Source organism: Salmo salar, chromosome ssa13 (genome assembly GCF_905237065.1).
Source record: "Salmo salar chromosome ssa13, Ssal_v3.1, whole genome shotgun sequence".
In the NCBI taxonomy this organism is placed as follows: domain Eukaryota; kingdom Metazoa; phylum Chordata; class Actinopteri; order Salmoniformes; family Salmonidae; genus Salmo; species Salmo salar.
The window spans coordinates 7,858,356-7,877,805 of NC_059454.1; the positions used below are offsets into that span (position 1 = coordinate 7,858,356).

The following is a 19,450-nucleotide window of genomic DNA, read 5'->3' on the forward strand; positions in this document are numbered from 1 at the left end:
GGCGTTGAAAAGAGTGTCTATTTATCGGAGCGAGTAGGTAGTACCTAGGATTTATTCATTACACCGATTTCTACAGAAACCGTTTACTCTAAACGGAAGAAGGGAAAACGTTTTGCAACGAAATAAGAGTTTCTATTGGACACATTCAGGTAGATCCCGTTGTTATTATACCTCAGCGGTAGGTCCATCCCCGTTTGGTTTTACCTCCCCGTTTGGCTCTTAAACGGTTTCCGGTGCGAGACGTAATGAATACACCCCCTGTTCGTCTCCCTCTCGGTGTGGTTTTGTTATTGTATAATCCTGTCACACACACACACACACACACGGAGAGGCTCAAAGGTTTCGATTGAGTGGACGGTGCTGTGCTATCTAGCCATCTTTTTCTAATTTACAGATTATTTTGGTTTGTTGTTGCTAAAGCTCCCCCCCCAAAAAAACCTCCGCTCATTCGACGCCATGGATGTTGGTCAAGGTAACGTACATTACTGACATGGTTGTTGTTGGATAAGAGACATGTTTGGGCTGACGTGGGTTGATTTGTTTTGGGGGGGAAGAAATGAATATAAATGATTGTTGTTTGTGATTGTGAACACTATAGCTATGAAGGTAACTTGGGGCCCGACGCAGCCGTTCTGGAAATGTCAGATGCGCAAAGGGCCGGAGAAAACAGGGCAGAGAGATCCAGTTACTATCATGACATTTCTTTGTTAACCTTTTCAATTAACTTGGTTCACTCCGTAGATATTGTTTGGATTTTTTTCTTTTATCTTACAACAACAAAAAAGAAACGGTATTTGTGTTTTTAATAGCGTATATATTTTTTTGTTGTAAACAAAGGCTACTTTGCTAGTTAGCTTGTGAGAGCTAAATATCTAGCTAACGTTAGCTACTTGGGATCCTTGGGACGTCGCCATAATAATAACTCTTCCAGGGGTGTTACTCATTCCATGGAGGGACTTGTGTAGGCACCTTTTAATTCTTTACCCCCCTTTCAATTAACACCTAGACAACCAGATGAGGGGGAGTTCTTTAATTAGTGACCTTTTAATTAATGAATCCAATCAAGTACAAGGGATGAGTGAAAACCCGCAGAAACTCAACCCTCGGTGGAATGAGTTTGCCCTTCCCTATAACCCTTATGTTAACCATTTTAGAAATGTAACGTTTAACACCAGTTGGGACGTCCCAGTGATCCAGGGTTGCAGGGACCAGCCAAGACGCACCCAGCTAGTTTATTAGCCTGCCAGCTCATATGGTTTAGCTGACAGACATCTACTAGTCCGCGAACGATTCCTTTTTAAACGACTCTCTTTTTACTGACTCGATTCGTTTTTCTTTATTATTTTTATGAAATTAACTGAAAAGAATGGTCCTCCCATTCCTCCACTGACATTAACCTATTAAAACAGTACTGGACCAATTAGTAAAAAAATATATATACTGCTCAAAAAAATAAAGGGAACACTTAAACAACACATCCTAGATCTGAATGAAATAAATAATCTTATTAAATACTTTTTTCTTTACATAGTTGAATGTGCTGACAACAAAATCACACAAAAATAATCAATGGAAATCCAATTTATCAACCCATGGAGGTCTGGATTTGGAGTCACACTCAAAATTAAAGTGGAAAACCACACTACAGGCTGATCCAACTTTGATGTAATGTCCTTAAAACAAGTCAAAATGAGGCTCAGTAGTGTGTGTGGCCTCCACGTGCCTGTATGACCTCCCTACAACGCCTGGGCATGCTCCTAATGAGGTGGCGGATGGTCTCCTGAGGGATCTCCTCCCAGACCTGGACTAAAGCATCCGCCAACTCCTGGACAGTCTGTGGTGCAACGTGGCGTTGGTGGATGGAGCGAGACATGATGTCCCAGATGTGCTCAATTGGATTCAGGTCTGGGGAACGGGCGGGCCAGTCCATAGCATCAATGCCTTCCTCTTGCAGGAACTGCTGACACACTCCAGCCACATGAGGTCTAGCATTGTCTTGCATTAGGAGGAACCCAGGGCCAACCGCACCAGCATATGGTCTCACAAGGGGTCTGAGGATCTCATCTCGGTACCTAATGGCAGTCAGGCTACCTCTGGCGAGCACATGGAGGGCTGTGCGGCCCCCCAAAGAAATGCCACCCCACACCATGACTGACCCACTGCCAAACCGGTCATGCTGGAGGATGTTGCAGGCAGCAGAACGTTCTCCACGGCGTCTCCAGACTCTGTCACGTCTGTCACATGTGCTCAGTGTGAACCTGCTTTCATCTGTGAAGAGCACAGGGCGCCAGTGGCGAATTTGCCAATCTTGGTGTTCTCTGGCAAATGCCAAACGTCCTGCACGGTGTTGGGCTGTAAGCACAACCCCCACCTGTGGATGTCGGGCCCTCATACCAGCCTCATGGAGTCTGTTTCTGACCGTTTGAGCAGACACATGCACATTTGTGGCCTGCTGGAGGTCATTTTGCAGGGCTCTGGCAGTGCTTCTCCTGCTCCTCCTTGCACAAAGGCGGAGGTAGCGGTCCTGCTGCTGGGTTGTTGCCCTCCTACGGCCTCCTCCACGTCTCCTGATGTACTGGCCTGTCTCCTGGTAGCGCCTCCATGCTCTGGACACTACGCTGACAGACACAGCAAACCTTTCTGCCACAGCTCGCGTGGATGTGCCATCCTGGATGAGCTGCACTACCTGAGCCACTTGTGTGGGTTGTAGACTCCGTCTCATGCTACCACTAGAGTGAAAGCACCGCCAGCATTCAAAAGTGACCAAAACATCAGCCAGGAAGCATAGGAACTGAGAAGTGGTCTGTGGTCCCCACCTGCAGAACCACTCCTTTATTGGGGGTGTCTTGCTAATTGCCTATAATTTCCACCTGTTGTCTATTCCATTTGCACAACAGCATGTGAAATTTATTGTCAATCAGTGTTGCTTCCTAAGTGGACAGTTTGATTTCACAGAAGTGTGATTGACTTGGAGTTACATTACATTTGAGCAGTGTATATTTAACAGGGCAAGTCAGTTAAGAACAAATTCTTATTTACAATGACGGCCTACCAGGGAACAGTGGGTTAACTGCCTTGTTCAGGAGAAGAACGATGGATTTTGACCTTGTCAACTCGGGGATTCGATCCACCAACCTTTCGGTTACCGGCCCAACGCTCTAACCGGCCCAACGCTCTAACCACTAGGCTGCCCCATAGGCCCAATACATTATCACTGCATATTGGCTATTCTTGAATTGCCCTGCCAATTTTGTTCTTCTCAGACCATTTAGAAATGATATTTCAACATGTTAGGTACGTGATCACAAGGGTAATAGATAATTTGTTCTATTACTTGCGAGGCACAACTGAGTTTATCAAAATGTGGCTTTTTTAAAATTCTTACTGGACTGATGGCATGCACCTGATGGTCAGGCTTAGGGGAGGGAGCAGCGGTGAGGCTGCCCCTCCCTCTCCCCCCCTTCTTCTCCCTCTCCCCCCCTTCTTCTCCCTCTCCCCCCCTTCTTCTCCCTCTCCCCCCTTCTTCTCCCTCTCCCCCTCTCCCCCCTTCTTCTCCCTCTCCCCCCTTCTTCTCCCTCCCCCCCTTCTTCTCCCTCTCCCCCTCTCCCCCCTTCTTCTCTCCCTCCCCCTCTCCCTCTCCCTCCTCCGCTGAGAAAAGGGAACAATGGCTTCCAGTTGATGGTGAAACTCAAGTTGCACTGCATTATTTCTGCCTTGACGCACCAATTCATGTGTTTAATTGGAGACACTGCTAATAATAATAATAATAATAACAACAACGTAAGCTAATCGAAAACACTTTGCTATCATTCATTGCGGCTGCAGTTGTGCTGTTTGTAGCACATTTTACAGCTTAGAAAAGTGTTTTACAAAGTGTTGACAGTTGTGAATAACAACTCAAACATCAACTTACTCAAATACAGCAGCTCTTTCCTTTATTTGTTGATTTTTTTTTTTTAAACTTTTTTTTTTATCTCACAGTATCAACATTCCTGTGTGCTCAAGGTTTCTTTTTTTTACAGTCCTATGGCTCGACGGTAACTCTGCAGACACTGTGATCTCAGCTATCTGATTGGCCAGTGGTAGGCTTGTAGGTGCACTTGATTTGCTCTCTGGATCTGCCGGGTAGGCGGAGTTCTACCATCAGACACATGAAATGTGTTCAAAATGGTAACACTTTGCCTTCCTGGCACTAGGGCTGCTGAATCAAGTGCACCTACCGACAACAGCACAAAAATAGGAATGCAAGGCTTTATCGTTCTTTATAGAAATGTTTGGTGATCGACTAGGAATGCCTTGGAGGTCGACTGCGATCGGCTGGTTGGTGACCACAGAGTTAGAGTTTAATGGCTGTGATGGGAGAACTGAGGATGGATCAACAACATTGTAGTTATTCCACAATACTAACCTTAATGACAGAGTGAAAAGAAGGAAGCCTGTAGAGAATAAAAATATTCCAAGACATGCATTCTGTTTGCAACAAGGCACGAAAGTAAATCTGCAAAGAAATTGACTAAGCAATTCACTTTTTCTCATGAACACAAAGTGTTATGTTTGGGGCAAATACAACATATTTTCTAGCATAGTGGTGGCTGCATCATGTTATGGGTATGCTTGTAATCGTTAAGGACTGGGGAGTTTATCGATACAAAAAAACGGAATGGAGCTAAGCACAAGCAAAATCCTAGAGGAAAACCTGGTTCAGTCTGCTTTCCACCAGACACTGGGAGACAAATTGACCTTTCAGCAGGAAAATAACCGAAAACACAAGACCAAATATACACTGGAGTTGGTTACCAAGACAACGTTGAGTGTTCCCGAGTGGCCTAGTTATAGTTTTGACGTAAATTGGCTTGAAAAGCTATGACAAGACTTGGAAATGGCTGTCTAGCTATGATCAACATCTTTTTGACAGAGCTTGAAGAATATAAAAAAAAAAGAGTAATGTGCAAATATTGTACGATCCCAGTGTGCAACGCTCTTATAGACAGAAAGACTCCGCTGTAATCGCTGCCTAAGGGCGTTGTATTGACTTAGGGGTGGGAAAATACTTATGTAAATTTGATTTCTGTATTTCATTTACAAAAATGTTGCTGCAATTTCTAACATGTTTTCACTATCGTTGTGTGTGTGTGGCAACAACAACAACAAATATTTTAATCCATTTAGATTTTGGGCTGTCACAAAATGTGGAGTAAGTCAAGGGGCAGGAATACTTTCTGAAGGCGCTGTAGCTAGCTACCTGAGAAATGTGCTGTAAATTCTCGTAGCTACCGTCATTATGAATATATATGATGTAATCATCATGCCAGCTAATCAAGATGCCAACTAAACTCAACCTGCCGAAGACAAACGATAAATAACTAGGACTGGATGCCATATTGCTGTTCCTCAGCCTCTTCTCCATGCCCTGCTGTGGATACTGTAGCCTCGGCCTCTTCTCCTCGCCCTGCTGTGGATACTGTAGCCTCGGCCTCTTCTCCTCGCCCTGCTGTGGATACTGTAGCCTCGGCCTCTTCTCCTCGCCCTGCTGTGGATACTGTAGCCTCTTCTCCTCGCCCTGCTGTGGATACTGTAGCCTCTTCTCCTCGCCCTGCTGTGGATACTGTAGCCTCGGCCTCTTCTCCTCGCCCTGCTGTGGATACTGTAACCTCGGCCTCTTCTCCTCGCCCTGCTGTGGATACTGTAACCTCGGCCTCTTCTCCTCGCCCTGCTGTGGATACTGTAGCCTCTTCTCCTCGCCCTGCTGTGGATACTGTAGCCTCTTCTCCTCGCCCCTGCTGTGGATACTGTAGCCTCTTCTCCTCGCCCCTACTGTGGATACTGTAGCCTCTTCTCCTCGCCCTGCTGTGGATACTGTAGCCTCTTCTCCCCGCCCTGCTGTGGATACTGTAGCCTCTTCTCCTCGCCCTGCTGTGGATACTGTAGCCTCTTCTCCTCGCCCTGCTGTGGATACTGTAGCCTCTTCTCCTCGCCCTGCTGTGGATACTGTAGCCTCTTCTCCTCGCCCTGCTGTGGATACTGTAGCCTCTTCTCCTCGCCCTGCTGTGGATACTGTAGCCTCTTCTCCTCGCCCTGCTGTGGATACTGTAGCCTCTTCTCCCCGCCCTGCTGTGGATACTGTAGCCTCTTCTCCCCGCCCCTGCTGTGGATACTGTAGCCTCTTCTCCTCGCCCTGCTGTGGATACTGTAGCCTCTTCTCCTCGCCCTGCTGTGGATACTGTAGCCTCTTCTCCTCGCCCTGCTGTGGATACTGTAGCCTCTTCTCCTCGCCCTGCTGTGGATACTGTAGCCTCTTCTCCTCGCCCTGCTGTGGATACTGTAGCCTCTTCTCCTCGCCCTGCTGTGGATACCGTAGCCTCTTCTCCTCGCCCTGCTGTGGATACCGTAGCCTCGGCCTGTTCTCCTCGCCCTGCTGTAGATACTGTAGCTACTCGTTACGGTTGATGGGATGTGATTAGGTTTGCATGCGTTCATCTTAAAACATACAATGATGTGGCATCGAGTCAAGTGGAGGGGAGGCAGGTAGCCTAGTGGTTAGAGCGTTGGGGTGGTTAGGGCGTTGGGGTGGTTAGGGCGTTGGGGTGGTTAGGGCGTTGGGGTGGTTAGGGCGTTGGGGTGGTTAGGGCGGTTGGAGCGTTGGGGCGGTTGGAGCGTTGGGGCGGTTGGAGCGTTGGGGCGGTTAGGGCGTTGGGGCGATTAGAGCGTTGGGGCGGTTAGAGCGTTGGGGTGGTTGGAGCGTTGGGGTGGTTGGGGCGGTTGGAGCGTTGGGGTGGTTGGAGCGTTGGGGTGGTTAGGGCGTTGGGCCAGTAACCGAAAGATTGCTAGATCGAATTCCCGAGCTGACAAGGTAAAAATCTGTCGTTCTTCTCCTGAACAAGGCAGTTAACCCACTTCCCTGGTAGGCCGTTATTGTAGATAAGAATTTGTTCTTAACTGACTTGCCTTGTTTAAAAAAGGTTAAATTTAAATAAATAAAAAGTGTGCTTGGTCTCAAATGTCTTGACTACAGACATCTAATTTCAGTGTGTAATTAGGTTAGTCAGCTATATTATTGCTTCATTTGAACAAATTGGTCATTGTTGACCCTATAGTACAGTGGTGATCTATTAAACCAAAGAGGTGTTGTACATTACTACAACGTGACGTCATCTCCAGTAGTCTTACCTAGGGCCGGGACGATACCAGAACCACCGTACTCGTTAGTATCACGGCAAGGAAACGGAACACCAAGAGGGTTGAACTTCCTTAGGAGAACGGCCCTGATGTTGGAAACCAACATTATGTTGTCATTAAGTCATTTTAATTTATTTTCCAAACTATATCACAGTATTTTACAGCAGGTTTTTAAAAGACCAAAGAGTTTCCACTGCTTCGTGTTTTCATTTTTGCAGTGAAAAAAAATCAATATTGCAGTACTGGTATCTTCCCGGCCTTAGTCTTAACCATCTATCATCACTGTATAGAAACACTGCTATTCTTCCACACAGACAATGGCCTTGTTCATTGTGGATACAGTGCTTGATCCCAGGTCTGTTTGTACTGTCTTGACAACTCCTATGGTCAACGCTTGGCAATGACAACCCCAATGACTGTAGTAGTTGGAAAGACAAGACCGCACAAACAAATCTGGGACCAGACTTGTGAGTCAGACGGAGGCCCAAGCTAATGGTGATGGTTCCGTTAGCCCTGCCTAGCTAATGGTGATGGTTCCGTTAGCCCTGCCTAGCTAATGGTGATGGTTCCGTTAGCCCCGCCTAGCTAATGCTGATGGTTCCGTTAGCCCCGCCTAGCTAATGCTGATGGTTCCGTTAGCCCCGCCTAGCTAATGCTGATGGTTCCGTTAGCCCCGCCTAGCTAATGGTGATGGTTCCGTTAGCCCCGCCTAGCTAATGGTGATGGTTCCGTTAGCCCCGCCTAGCTAATGGTGATGGTTCCGTTAGCCCCGCCTAGCTAATGGTGATGGTTCCGTTAGCCCCGCCTAGCTAATGGTGATGGTTCCGTTAGCCCTGCCTAGCTAATGGTGATGGTTCCGTTAGCCCTGCCTAGCTAATGGTGATGGTTCCGTTAGCCCTGCCTAGCTAATGGTGATGGTTCCGTTAGCCCTGCCTAGCTAATGGTGATGGTTCCGTTAGCCCTGCCTAGCTAAGCCCAGTCTACTCAGTGACGGGAGTGAATTCATGGCCGTTTTTGATAGACTGCTTCTTGTATAGCTACAGTTCCTCTTAGAATAACTTTTAGCCTCGCTGTCCCCCGGGAAATATTCAGCTTTTTTTTGGAGTCATGCAATGATAGGGTGTGTGTTTGGTCCTCCCACTACAACTCGGGGAAACCATGCAGTTTATTAGGCTACAGATGAAATACATGATGATGAACTTTACAGGGGGGTGAAAGTGCACAGTGAAGAGCTTGATGCTCCTTTCCAATAAATATAGATGGTCTTATTCTGGTGACATGACGATCGATGCTTGACTGCAATTTGACAAATTATTATGGATTAGAATATAGAATGTAGACTAGCCTATCCGCGCTGTGTCTGCGAGCTGTTGGCTGTTTGGGCATATTTGCATATTTTGTTACAACTATCGGTAGAGTTGAACATTCAATGGAAACACATTCAACTTTAAACATTTTTATGGGGTACATGAAAAGTAACTTGTGTGCACTTTGTCATCGCACACTGTTGTGTGCACTATGTCATCGCACACTGTTGTGTGCACTATGTCATCGCACACTGTTGTGTGCACTATGTCATCGCACACTGTTGTGTGCACCAAGTCCTTTTTGAGGGGAAACATTTGCATATTTTCTTTAGGTGTGTTTTTGAATATTTGCATGAATTGAGTTGCATGAGTTGCAAATTGAATGGAAAACTAGCTTGTGTAACTAAGACAGTGTCTAAAGATGCGGAGATCGAGGGCTGTTTTCTAGATCGCCGTACAGATGTCATCAAAAAGCACAGCTAAGTGGTGAATGTTAGTTTTACTTTTATTAAATAGTGTAATAAATGGATCTAAATCAAAGTTTAAAAAAATGTAAAAAGTATAGCTAGGAATTCCATGGCACGGTTAGCTTTTACTGTTGCTGCTGGGTCTGCAAGTTTGTGCCCTGGGATCCAGCTAAAAACATAGCTATTACTTCGCTGCTAATGGAGCGGGCTCTATCCATGGCTGGGGGCGCAAATGCTCCAGGTGCGACATGATCTCCACACAAGGGAAGGGAGAAAATGTGGACACATGGTTTGTCTGCCCGAAAAGGCGTCACCATCGAGCAGCTTCGGGAAGAGATTGTCCGGTTGCTAGCTCGGCTGCGGAAAAAGCGGTACCTGCTTTTCAAAGTCCACAAACCTGGTGGCAACCCAGGCAAATTGCATCTGTCTTGAGTGCCTCCTACAGCCAGGTTGCTGATTTTAGTTTATTTTGACTCTGGCTGTGTTGATCTGTTCCAATCCACCGTACAGACAAGCTAAACTACGCTGGGTGACTGGACACTGGCCAGGAGGGAGGCAGGCAGGCAGTCTGGCCGGCCTCCATCTATACTGGATGATCTGATTCTGCTATCTAACAGCTTTGCCCGGCTGGAGGCGGACCTACCGGCTGGAGGCGGACCTACCGGCTGGAGGCGGACCTACCGGCTCTGAGCGTCTGCTCTGATCCTGGGAGTGTACCAATGTTCGGCAGACGACCAGTGGCACCTTCCCCGATTTCTACTATTATTCAACAGATCTGACTCAAGACAGCAGGTTCTCGGTGCTTACGACGCCATCTGCTGGTGGTACGGCGAGTCAGGCTAGCCTGGCTCAAAGCCTCCATCCCCCTCTTCTTTCCCCATTGGATTCCGTCATGGGCCACTGTCATTATGGGCTGCTTGATGGTGAGGGATTTTTGCCTCCCTACGGTCAGTGGACCGACCCAAGGTCCACTGTCACCCGGGAGCCAGTGTCCGAGACATCAACTCCCTCCTGCCCATGGTTCTGGCCAACTACTTTAATATTGACCCCATCGTCACTCGCGTAGGTTTTAACGACCTTTGCTTTAGGTGATCAGAGGGAGGACTACACTATTATTTTAAAGACCTTCGCTAGCGTAAGGAAGAGAATAATTACTTTTTATATTTATTCATTCTATTCTTTTACTTTTACATATGTGTAAATTGTTAGATACTATTGCACTGTTGGAGCTGGGAACACAAGCATTTAGTTAGATATTACTGCACTGTTGGAGCTGGGAACACAAGCATTTAGTTAGATATTACTGTTGGAGCTGGGAACACAAGCATTTAGTTAGATATTACTGCACTGTTGGAGCTGGGAACACAAGCATTTAGTTAGATATTACTGTTGGAGCTGGGAACACAAGCATTTAGTTAGATATTACTGCACTGTTGGAGCTAGGAACACAAGCATTTAGTTAGATATTACTGCACTGTTGGAGCTGGGAACACAAGCATTTAGTTAGATATTACTGCACTGTTGGAGCTGGGAACACAAGCATTTAGTTAGATATTACTGTTGGAGCTGGGAACACAAGCATTTAGTTAGATATTACTGTTGGAGCTGGGAACACAAGCATTTAGTTAGATATTACTGTTGGAGCTGGGAACACAAGCATTTAGTTAGATATTACTGTTGGAGCTGGGAACACAAGCATTTCACTACACCCGCAATAACATCGGCTGAATATGTGTATGTGACCAATACAATTTGATTTAACATTTCAACCGCCTCGTTTCCCTAAACGAGTACATGAAGAAACTTTGTATCGACAGTAATGTCTGCTTTTGTGACACTTTTGATTTGCTGTGGCACTTTTATTTAATTTTTTTTTAAAGAGACAGGATTCACCCTAACCGCAGGGGTTCCAGGATTATTTCTAGCAACATTGCGAACTGTTTGACTGACAATCCAATATGGATGGTGTTAAGAGATAGATGGGAGGGGTTGAATGGAGTTGAAAGGTGGCACTAATAAGATAACAAATGTAAAAATATACGGGGTCTGTTAAATTTATATAGGTTCAGAACTTTTGTGAAATAGAACAGTTACAAATAGAAATCAAACTGGATGGACATCAGAAATAGAGGAAGGACAAAAAACAATCAAAATGTAACTATTGTAAAATAGATTGTGTATAGTATGTAGAAGCCTAAGTGTTATTGTTTATTAGTTTTCTCCAATTGGGTAGGGTTTGGGGAATAATAAAGGAAGGTATATTAAAAAAAACAAAAGTGTATCTATGTGGCGGATTGGAAATGATCCAGACGATTTACATAGATTGTCTCGCTTCCATCATATCTGCAATATTAAAGCTGCTCCACCCCTCCTAAAACCAAAATAAACTGACGGATAGCCCGAGTCTGGTATTGCTCCTCTGTCATAATTGGCTAACGGGGACATGGTAACATGGTATGTCCCATAGTGCAGTTAGAGGAGCTCTTCTAACTCTCTCCTGATTTTTAACTCTGTAAATCTAGCAGCGTGTCAAGATTGGGTTATTGAATGTAAAGATCTCTACTTAGGCAATGGTTTAAATTATTTACAATGGCATTGATGTTTTCATGCTCTGTGAGATTTTGGCTTAAACCCCAAGGATTTTTAGTTCCATGCAATAAAACTACCCCCTCCAAGCCTTTTTTCTTATCTACCAAAAAAAAATCCAGGCTGTGGTGGTGGGGCAGCCGTCATTGATAGAGGCCACTTTTATATGTAGCCCTGTGTCATGTGGTGAATTTTCCTCATTTTTGAGAGCCTTATCTTTTGTTTGAACAAGAAATAGCCCCTCTTGTATATTTTAGTGTAACGCCCTCCTAAACCTAATAGATTGTTCATGGCAGTATTCTGACCTCTACTTTTGGTTTGGTGTAACGCCCTCCTAAACCTAATAGATTGTTCATGGCAGTATTCTGACCTCTCCTTTTGGTTTGGTGTAACGCCCTCCTAAACCTAATAGATTGTTCATGGCAGTATTCTGACCTCTCCTTTTGGTTTGGTGTAACGCCCTCCTAAACCTAATAGATTGTTCATGGCAGTATTCTGACCTCTCCTTTTGGTTTGGTGTAACGCCCTCCTAAACCTAATAGATTGTTCATGGCAGTATTCTGACCTCTCCTTTTGGTTTGGTGTAACGCCCTCCTAAACCTAATAGATTGTTCATGGCAGTATTCTGACCTCTCCTTTTGGTTTGGTGTAACGCCCTCCTAAACCTAATAGATTGTTCATGGCAGTATTCTGACCTCTCCTTTTGGTTTGGTGTAACGCCCTCCTAAACCTAATAGATTGTTCATGGCAGTATTCTGACCTCTCCTTTTGGTTTGGTGTAACGCCCTCCTAAACCTAATAGATTGTTCATGGCAGTATTCTGACCTCTCCTTTTGGTTTGGTGTAACGCCCTCCTAAACCTAATAGATTGTTCATGGCAGTATTCTGACCTCTCCTTTTGGTTTGGTGTAACGCCCTCCTAAACCTAATAGATTGTTCATGGCAGTATTCTGACCTCTCCTTTTGGTTTGGTGTAACGCCCTCCTAAACCTAATAGATTGTTCATGGCAGTATTCTGACCTCTCCTTTTGGTTTGGTGTAACGCCCTCCTAAACCTAATAGATTGTTCATGGCAGTATTCTGACCTCTCCTTTTGGTTTGGTGTAACGCCCTCCTAAACCTAATAGATTGTTCATGGCAGTATTCTGACCTCTCCTTTTGGTTTGGTGTAACGCCCTCCTAAACCTAATAGATTGTTCATGGCAGTATTCTGACCTCTCCTTTTGGTTTGGTGTAACGCCCTCCTAAACCTAATAGATTGTTCATGGCAGTATTCTGACCTCTCCTTTTGGTTTGGTGTAACGCCCTCCTAAACCTAATAGATTGTTCATGGCAGTATTCTGACCTCTCCTTTTGGTTTGGTGTAACGCCCTCCTAAACCTAATAGATTGTTCATGGCAGTATTCTGACCTCTCCTTTTGGTTTGGTGTAACGCCCTCCTAAACCTAATAGATTGTTCATGGCAGTATTCTGACCTCTCCTTTTGGTTTGGTGTAACGCCCTCCTAAACCTAATAGATTGTTCATGGCAGTATTCTGACCTCTCCTTTTGGTTTGGTGTAACGCCCTCCTAAACCTAATAGATTGTTCATGGCAGTATTCTGACCTCTCCTTTTGGTTTGGTGTAACGCCCTCCTAAACCTAATAGATTGTTCATGGCAGTATTCTGACCTCTCCTTTTGGTTTGGTGTAACGCCCTCCTAAACCTAATAGATTGTTCATGGCAGTATTCTGACCTCTCCTTTTGGTTTGGTGTAACGCCCTCCTAAACCTAATAGATTGTTCATGGCAGTATTCTGACCTCTCCTTTTGGTTTACTCTTTTTAAATATGACAGGCTTGTTATTCTTGGAGAACATTCATTCATGATGTTCTAGCTGGAAAGTTTCTTAACCTGTTAGAATCATTTAACTTTGTGCCCCAGGGTCTACACACACAACCAAGTCTATGCTGTTAACCTGTTAGTCTTTGAACTTTGTGCTCCCCCCCCACGCTTCTGCTACTCTGTTTATTAGCCATGCATACTTACTTTGTCTATTGTAAATAGTTCCCCGTTGGTCCTAACGTGCTGTCTATTGGAAATAGTTCCCCGTTGGCCCCAACGTGCCGTCTATTGGAAATAGTTCCCCGTTGGCCCCAACGTGCCGTCTATTGGAAATAGTTCCCCGTTGGCCCCAACGTGCCGTCTATTGGAAATAGTTCCCCGTTGGCCCCAACGTGCCGTCTATTGGAAATAGTTCCCTGAACTCTGTCTCTGGTCCAGCTTCTCATTTTAAAAAACCCAATCTAGACCCCTCCTGACTAAATAATTATAGTCCTTTCTCTAAGCTTCTTTTTAAAATATATATATTTATATATATTTGGAAAAAGTTGTTTTTCAAGCAATTATTGGCTCATTTTGAGTATGAATTATTGTTTCTGCCCACTTCACAGAGCGGAAACAACTTTATTGAAAATCAGTAATGACCTTTTGTCTGCCGGTGAATAATGACCTGCTGCCGGTGAATGCTCTATCCTAGTTCATTTGGATCTTAGTGCCATGTTTGATACTGTGGACCGTAGAGGTGGGTGGGAGTCTGTCCGGCATTGCCCTCGACTGGTTCAGGTCATATATTTTGTGGCAGACGTTTCTCAGTGAGAATGGATGTTTCCGTATCGTCCCCGGCAGACGTTTCTCAGTGAGAATGGATGTTTCCGTATCGTCCCCGGCAGACGTTTCTCAGTGAGAATGGATGTTTCCTTATCGTCCCCGGCGGACGTTTCTCAGTGAGAATGGATGTTTCCGTATCGTCCCCGGCAGACGTTTCTCAGTGAGAATGGATGTTTCCGTATCGGTCCCGGCACCATCATAACTTTCAGTTTTGCTGCTATGCAGATGACACACACAGCTCTATTGACCCAGACCCAGTGACCAAGCTAGCGTAGTGACCCTTCACCAGTGTCTTGCTGACATCAAATGTTGACTGTCTGACCAATTTTATTTAAAAAAAAATAATCAGCTCAATGATATAAAATCTGAGGTGGCTGTATTTGGCAGCTCCCAACTTGCTAGAACTCAGATTGTAAATAACCTTGGCCATTTTGTCCGCAAATCTCCCTACGAGCCAGGACGCAGCCAGAGATTCTCTGGCAGGGCACTGTTGACCATTCTAAAGTCTAGGTTGACAACGAAAGGAGACTGGGCATTAGGACCCCAGGACTTGGTCTGCCAGAGGAGATCAGTGTCTGTTTTTATATCCCTGCAGAATAGACACTTTTATAAAGATGCTTTAAATGTCTTTTTTTTTATTTTTTATTATTAGCTATCCTTTTGTTTACCTGTTTTTGTTAGCACTTTTATTTGATGTGAAGCACTTTTGTTGAAAAGCACTGTACCAATAAAGTTTATTATTATTATTACTGTTGATGACACTAACACATCAATTCAAGACCTTCTACTCTCTCTCAACTCAGCATGCCCCCCTGCCCCCACTCTCTCTCTTGACCCAGACATCAACCTGAACTCTCCCAACAAGGGCCTTGGACCTGCAGGAGGAGCAGACCCGCTGACTGATGTCCCCGTGGAGGGCGGAGCAATGGGGGTATCCTCCATCAACACGCTACCCCCAGGGCTCACAGAGGAGGAGGCTGAGGAGATCCGCTCTGAGCTAGGAAAGGTATGGTTCTGTCTGCCGGTGTCTTTCTGCCGGTGTCTGTTGGCCGGAACCGACATAGGCCTCGTGTTTTGTCTGTTTTGTTGTCCCTGTGCTCTAATCTGATCCCATCTCTTTTTGAGTGAGTTGGATTTACTAATAATCTGTTCCACAAAACATTTGAGTGGAACTTTTTGTTTCAGACAATGGTAATGTTCATAACTACGTTTGACCCAGCCAGTGGTTGACCAGTCTGCTGTGTTGCTGTCAGGTGGAGGAGGAGATCAACACCCTGAGACAGGTGCTCCTGGCCAAAGAGAAGCATTCTGCCGATCTGAAGAGGAAGCTGGGGCTGAGCCCCCTCAACGAGCTCAAACAGAACCTCACCAAGGGATGGCAGGATGTCCAGACTTCTAATGCGTAAGTACAAGACCCTTTTAAAAAAAAAAAAAATGTTGAGACTTAAACAACAACAAAAAACATCTGTAATATTATTCATCTTAGGTTGTTAAAATAACATAAACTGATTGCTTGCCGTAACGTCCGTCAATTGATTCTTCTAGACGCTCTCTGCTGTTCCCTTCTGTCATTCTGGCCCGGTCAGGGTTATTTTAGTGTAGACCAGAGTGGCCCTGTGAGTGCGGGTCCACAGCTGTTAGTACACTGAAGTGAACATCAAGGTGGTTGTGATCCGTAGGCTTTAGAATCATGTCCGTCTACTTCGACCTCTTGTTGCTACTCAAATATTCCTTTTGCGTTTATGAGGAGTCATGCTGTAACACTGTAATTCAACGTTTCAAACGGCCCATTGCGTTATATAAGTAGCATGATTCAACTCAAATCAAATTGTATTTGTCACGTTACACATGGTTAGCAGATGTTAATGAGAGTGTAGCGAAATGCTTGTGCTTCTAGTGCCGACTTGGCAGTAATATTCTAGCATCATCCTAGCAGCTTTTAGATTTGAGTGAAGAAGCCGTTTTTAAATCGAGGCTTCTTCTCAATCCTGTCAAACAGTTCAAAGTCTTACAGTGACGTGTATATTACCAAGTCAAAATGGAGGGAGCAAAGACATTTTTATTTTTTGATTTATTTTCTTTGATGTTAATAGTGAAGGTGTATCAGTCAGCATCAGTGATTTGAAGTTTCTGAAGAAGCCTAGTTAATGGATTTTCTCCCCCCCCCCTCAGATATAAATATTTAAATTAGCTGGTGCTTTTATCCAAAGAGATGTTACAGTACAGTGAGTGCATTTTTTTTTTGTATATGTGGAGTTGAACCCATGACCTTTAGCGTTGCTAGTGTCATGCTCTACCAAACAGAGGACCACTCTCACCAGATGTATCTTAGCGCTACAAAACCTAAGTGTGTTGCATTCTGTATGCCTGATTTCTACTGTGGTGCTGGGCCTGGTTACGTTTCTGGAACCGTTCTGGAAAGGTAGTGCTGTGCGATTTTAGTGCTTTTCGAGGTCAGTTCGACTATTAAATAAATAAATAAATAAATAATAATAATCATGGTTTTAGATTTATTTATTTAAAAAAAAAAAATTGAAATGCATTATGTGGGTTGAATATTTAAACACAGTATAAAACAATGAATAAACGTCCCATGATGCTGGTGCATTACTGCTGATCACTCATTAACCATCGTTCACGTTAATATAAATATTTCAGTTATTGTGTTTATTACATTTGTTTTATTTGATGACTTTATTATTTAATTTCACGTTATCTCATCTCGATAAAGCTGCTGCTCACTATTTTAGTAGTTTTTCATAGTAAATAAGGTGTAATTTTATAACTGCTAAATACCAACTATGTCACTTAGATCATGTATTTACAGGTAGAGATACCTGGCCAATCAACTGCTCTCCATCGCTCTGTCTGTCTCTGTCTCTGTCTCTGTCTTTAAGCAGGCGTGTAAATAAAAAAATAGACCAGACAATAGATTATGGTCATTGTAGTTTAGTGCAGAACATTTGTTAATTAACTATGTAGAATATTGTCCTGTTGAAAACTACAACGCCCTACTACATCGCACAGTTCTGGCTTGACATCTAGAGAAACTGCAATGTAATTCAAGTAATTTAACCAATTTCAGTCAATGAGTTTTAAAAATAACAGAAATGTGGGTTAATGTTTCAACACTATGAAAAGGACAAGGTGAACATCTGAGTCAGAACAGCATGGTTTGGCATTGTAGCATGAGTCAGAAAGCCGGCCTGGCACAGTGCTGAGCTGTACATCTCTAAGCCAGTCTGGTTTCCAGCTATGTCAGAACCACTGAGAAACTTGGCGAGGTGGAATGAGAAAGTTTACCGCTCTCTCACCCTCAATGTCTATTTGAGAACCCCTGCCGTAGGCTACCAGTGTCTGCAGTGTACCCTGGCTTACTGTATCATTGTGCTCTTGATTCTATATTTGTCCTTTTGTGGGTTCCTCTGCCTGCTGCGTGTGAGAACTCACATTCCCATGACACCATCTGTTTTATATAAGCATATTTTTTTTAGAGTCCAGTCTAGTTTTAACTTGGCAGAAGATGACGGGTCTCCTAGTTATCCCGGCGCTTTGGGTGTCGTCGTCATGACGTTTTCCCACGTTCAGTATGCAGATATTGTGCATCTTTTGCAGATAGAAATGTCACGAGTAGAGCTGACGTGATTCTTTATTCTACATGTCAGAAGTTTGTTTGTTCTACATAGAAATATTTCTATCTGTACATTCCACAAAGTTCTGCCTTGCTTTAACGTTCCACTGTTGGTTTGCCAAAGAGTTGTTGTCTATCCTAGACTAACCCATATAGTCCCTTTTTTTTTCTGTCAGACTAAACATAAAGCCTGCTATAGGAGGCTGGGAAATGGCTTGTACTATTCCACTGAAGGAGCTCTAGGTCCATCTCTTTCTCTTTTGGATGGGTGGCTAACTGGCAATGACTCACTCTTTACATGAAGTCTGTCTGTTTTCTATCACTTCCTGTGTCCCTGTGCTGTGTTTCCTGTTAAAGCCGGTGACTCCCGGGTGTTAAGGTGACATCCTCATTCCCACTTCCTCTGACCCAACAACCTAATATCTCTGATAGATTGAACTAGGGTTGGTCGGTATCTTGATGTGATCCTGATATCCATACCGTCCTTCTCTCATCCTGGTATTGAAGGTATTACTGGCTTAATACACGAGGGGGCGCCAAAAAAAAGTAAAAAGCCCATTTGGGTGTCAATTACCAGAATGCAAAACAAAATGTAACACTAGTAATGGCAAATTTACATGAAGGCCAACGCCCGCAAACTAAAATAAACAAATTGCAAAAACAGACAATCCCACTCATGAAGTTCTACATATATAGGTAGGAGCTACAGAATGTCATTTGTGTTGAGTTTGGACATTTTTACAAGTGAATGTGAACGAGAGACATTGTTCATTTGCACAAAGTTTTGACACATGCTTGTCTGAAGGAAGAACAGTACTGGCTCTGAAGCAGCATGTGTACACACTCTCTGTGTGGAGTCTAGGGCAACGGGCCTGCCTGCACTACTCTGAGAAGGGGGGGGGGGGGCAGGCTGAGAAGGGAGAGGAGGAAAAAAACTAAGAAATCAAGATGGTGGTAGCTGTACAAATAACTTATCCAAAGGACTTTGAGTTCTCAAACACGGCAGCAAGCTAACACTGGCTAGTCACCTTTTTTAATTCAGCCACGTAACACGACACCTAAGTTTAAGTTGCTAGTTAACACAGAATTCCTTCTTTTTTTTTTTTTTTGACAGCATAGAAATATCTTGCTGTGTTTTGTAAACATAGATTTAAAATGCTTATTGTAATTTCTGCTCGGCATCAGACAAATTTTTTGCTTCAGTTACACTTCTCCACTCGGATGAGAATTCACCAACAGGCATTCTATCAGCAGACAGCCCACTGATGTGGAGCTACTGTTCTCCATCATTCTATCAGCAGACAGCACCCTGACTGATGTGGAGCTACTGTTCTCCATCATTCTATCAGCAGACAGCACTCTGACTGATGTGGAGCTACTGTTCTCCATCATTCTATCAGCAGACAGCACTCTGACTGATGTGGAGCTACTGTTCTCCATCATTCTATCAGCAGACAGCTCTCTGACTGATGTGGAGCTACTGTTCTCCATCATTCTATCAGCAGACAGCACTCTGACTGATGTGGAGCTACTGTTCTCCATCATTCTATCAGCAGACAGCACTCTGACTGATGTGGAGCTACTGTTCTCCATCATTCTATCAGCAGACAGCACTCTGACTGATGTGGAGCTACT

General features: G+C 44.3%; 1 protein-coding gene across 14 annotated transcripts in view; it reads left to right on the plus strand.

The window, feature by feature from the left end:
* The first annotated feature begins 205 nt into the window (after nt 1-205).
* Nucleotides 206-19,450, plus strand: part of LOC106566294 (tumor protein D54) — a 37,015-nt gene continuing 17,770 nt past the window's right edge. For 7 of the 14 annotated variants that reach the window (XM_014134190.2, XM_014134182.2, XM_014134193.2 and 4 more), the window contains exons 1-3: nt 208-472; nt 14,988-15,190; nt 15,438-15,586. In XM_014134190.2, coding sequence (XP_013989665.1) covers nt 457-472; nt 14,988-15,190; nt 15,438-15,586 — 368 coding nt within the window. In that variant the 5' untranslated portion in view covers nt 208-456. Of the gene's footprint in view, nt 473-14,987; nt 15,191-15,437; nt 15,587-19,450 lie in introns of all 14 variants that reach the window. The other 7 variants (XM_014134186.2, XM_045692868.1, XM_014134187.2 and 4 more) reach the window with 4 other exon arrangements.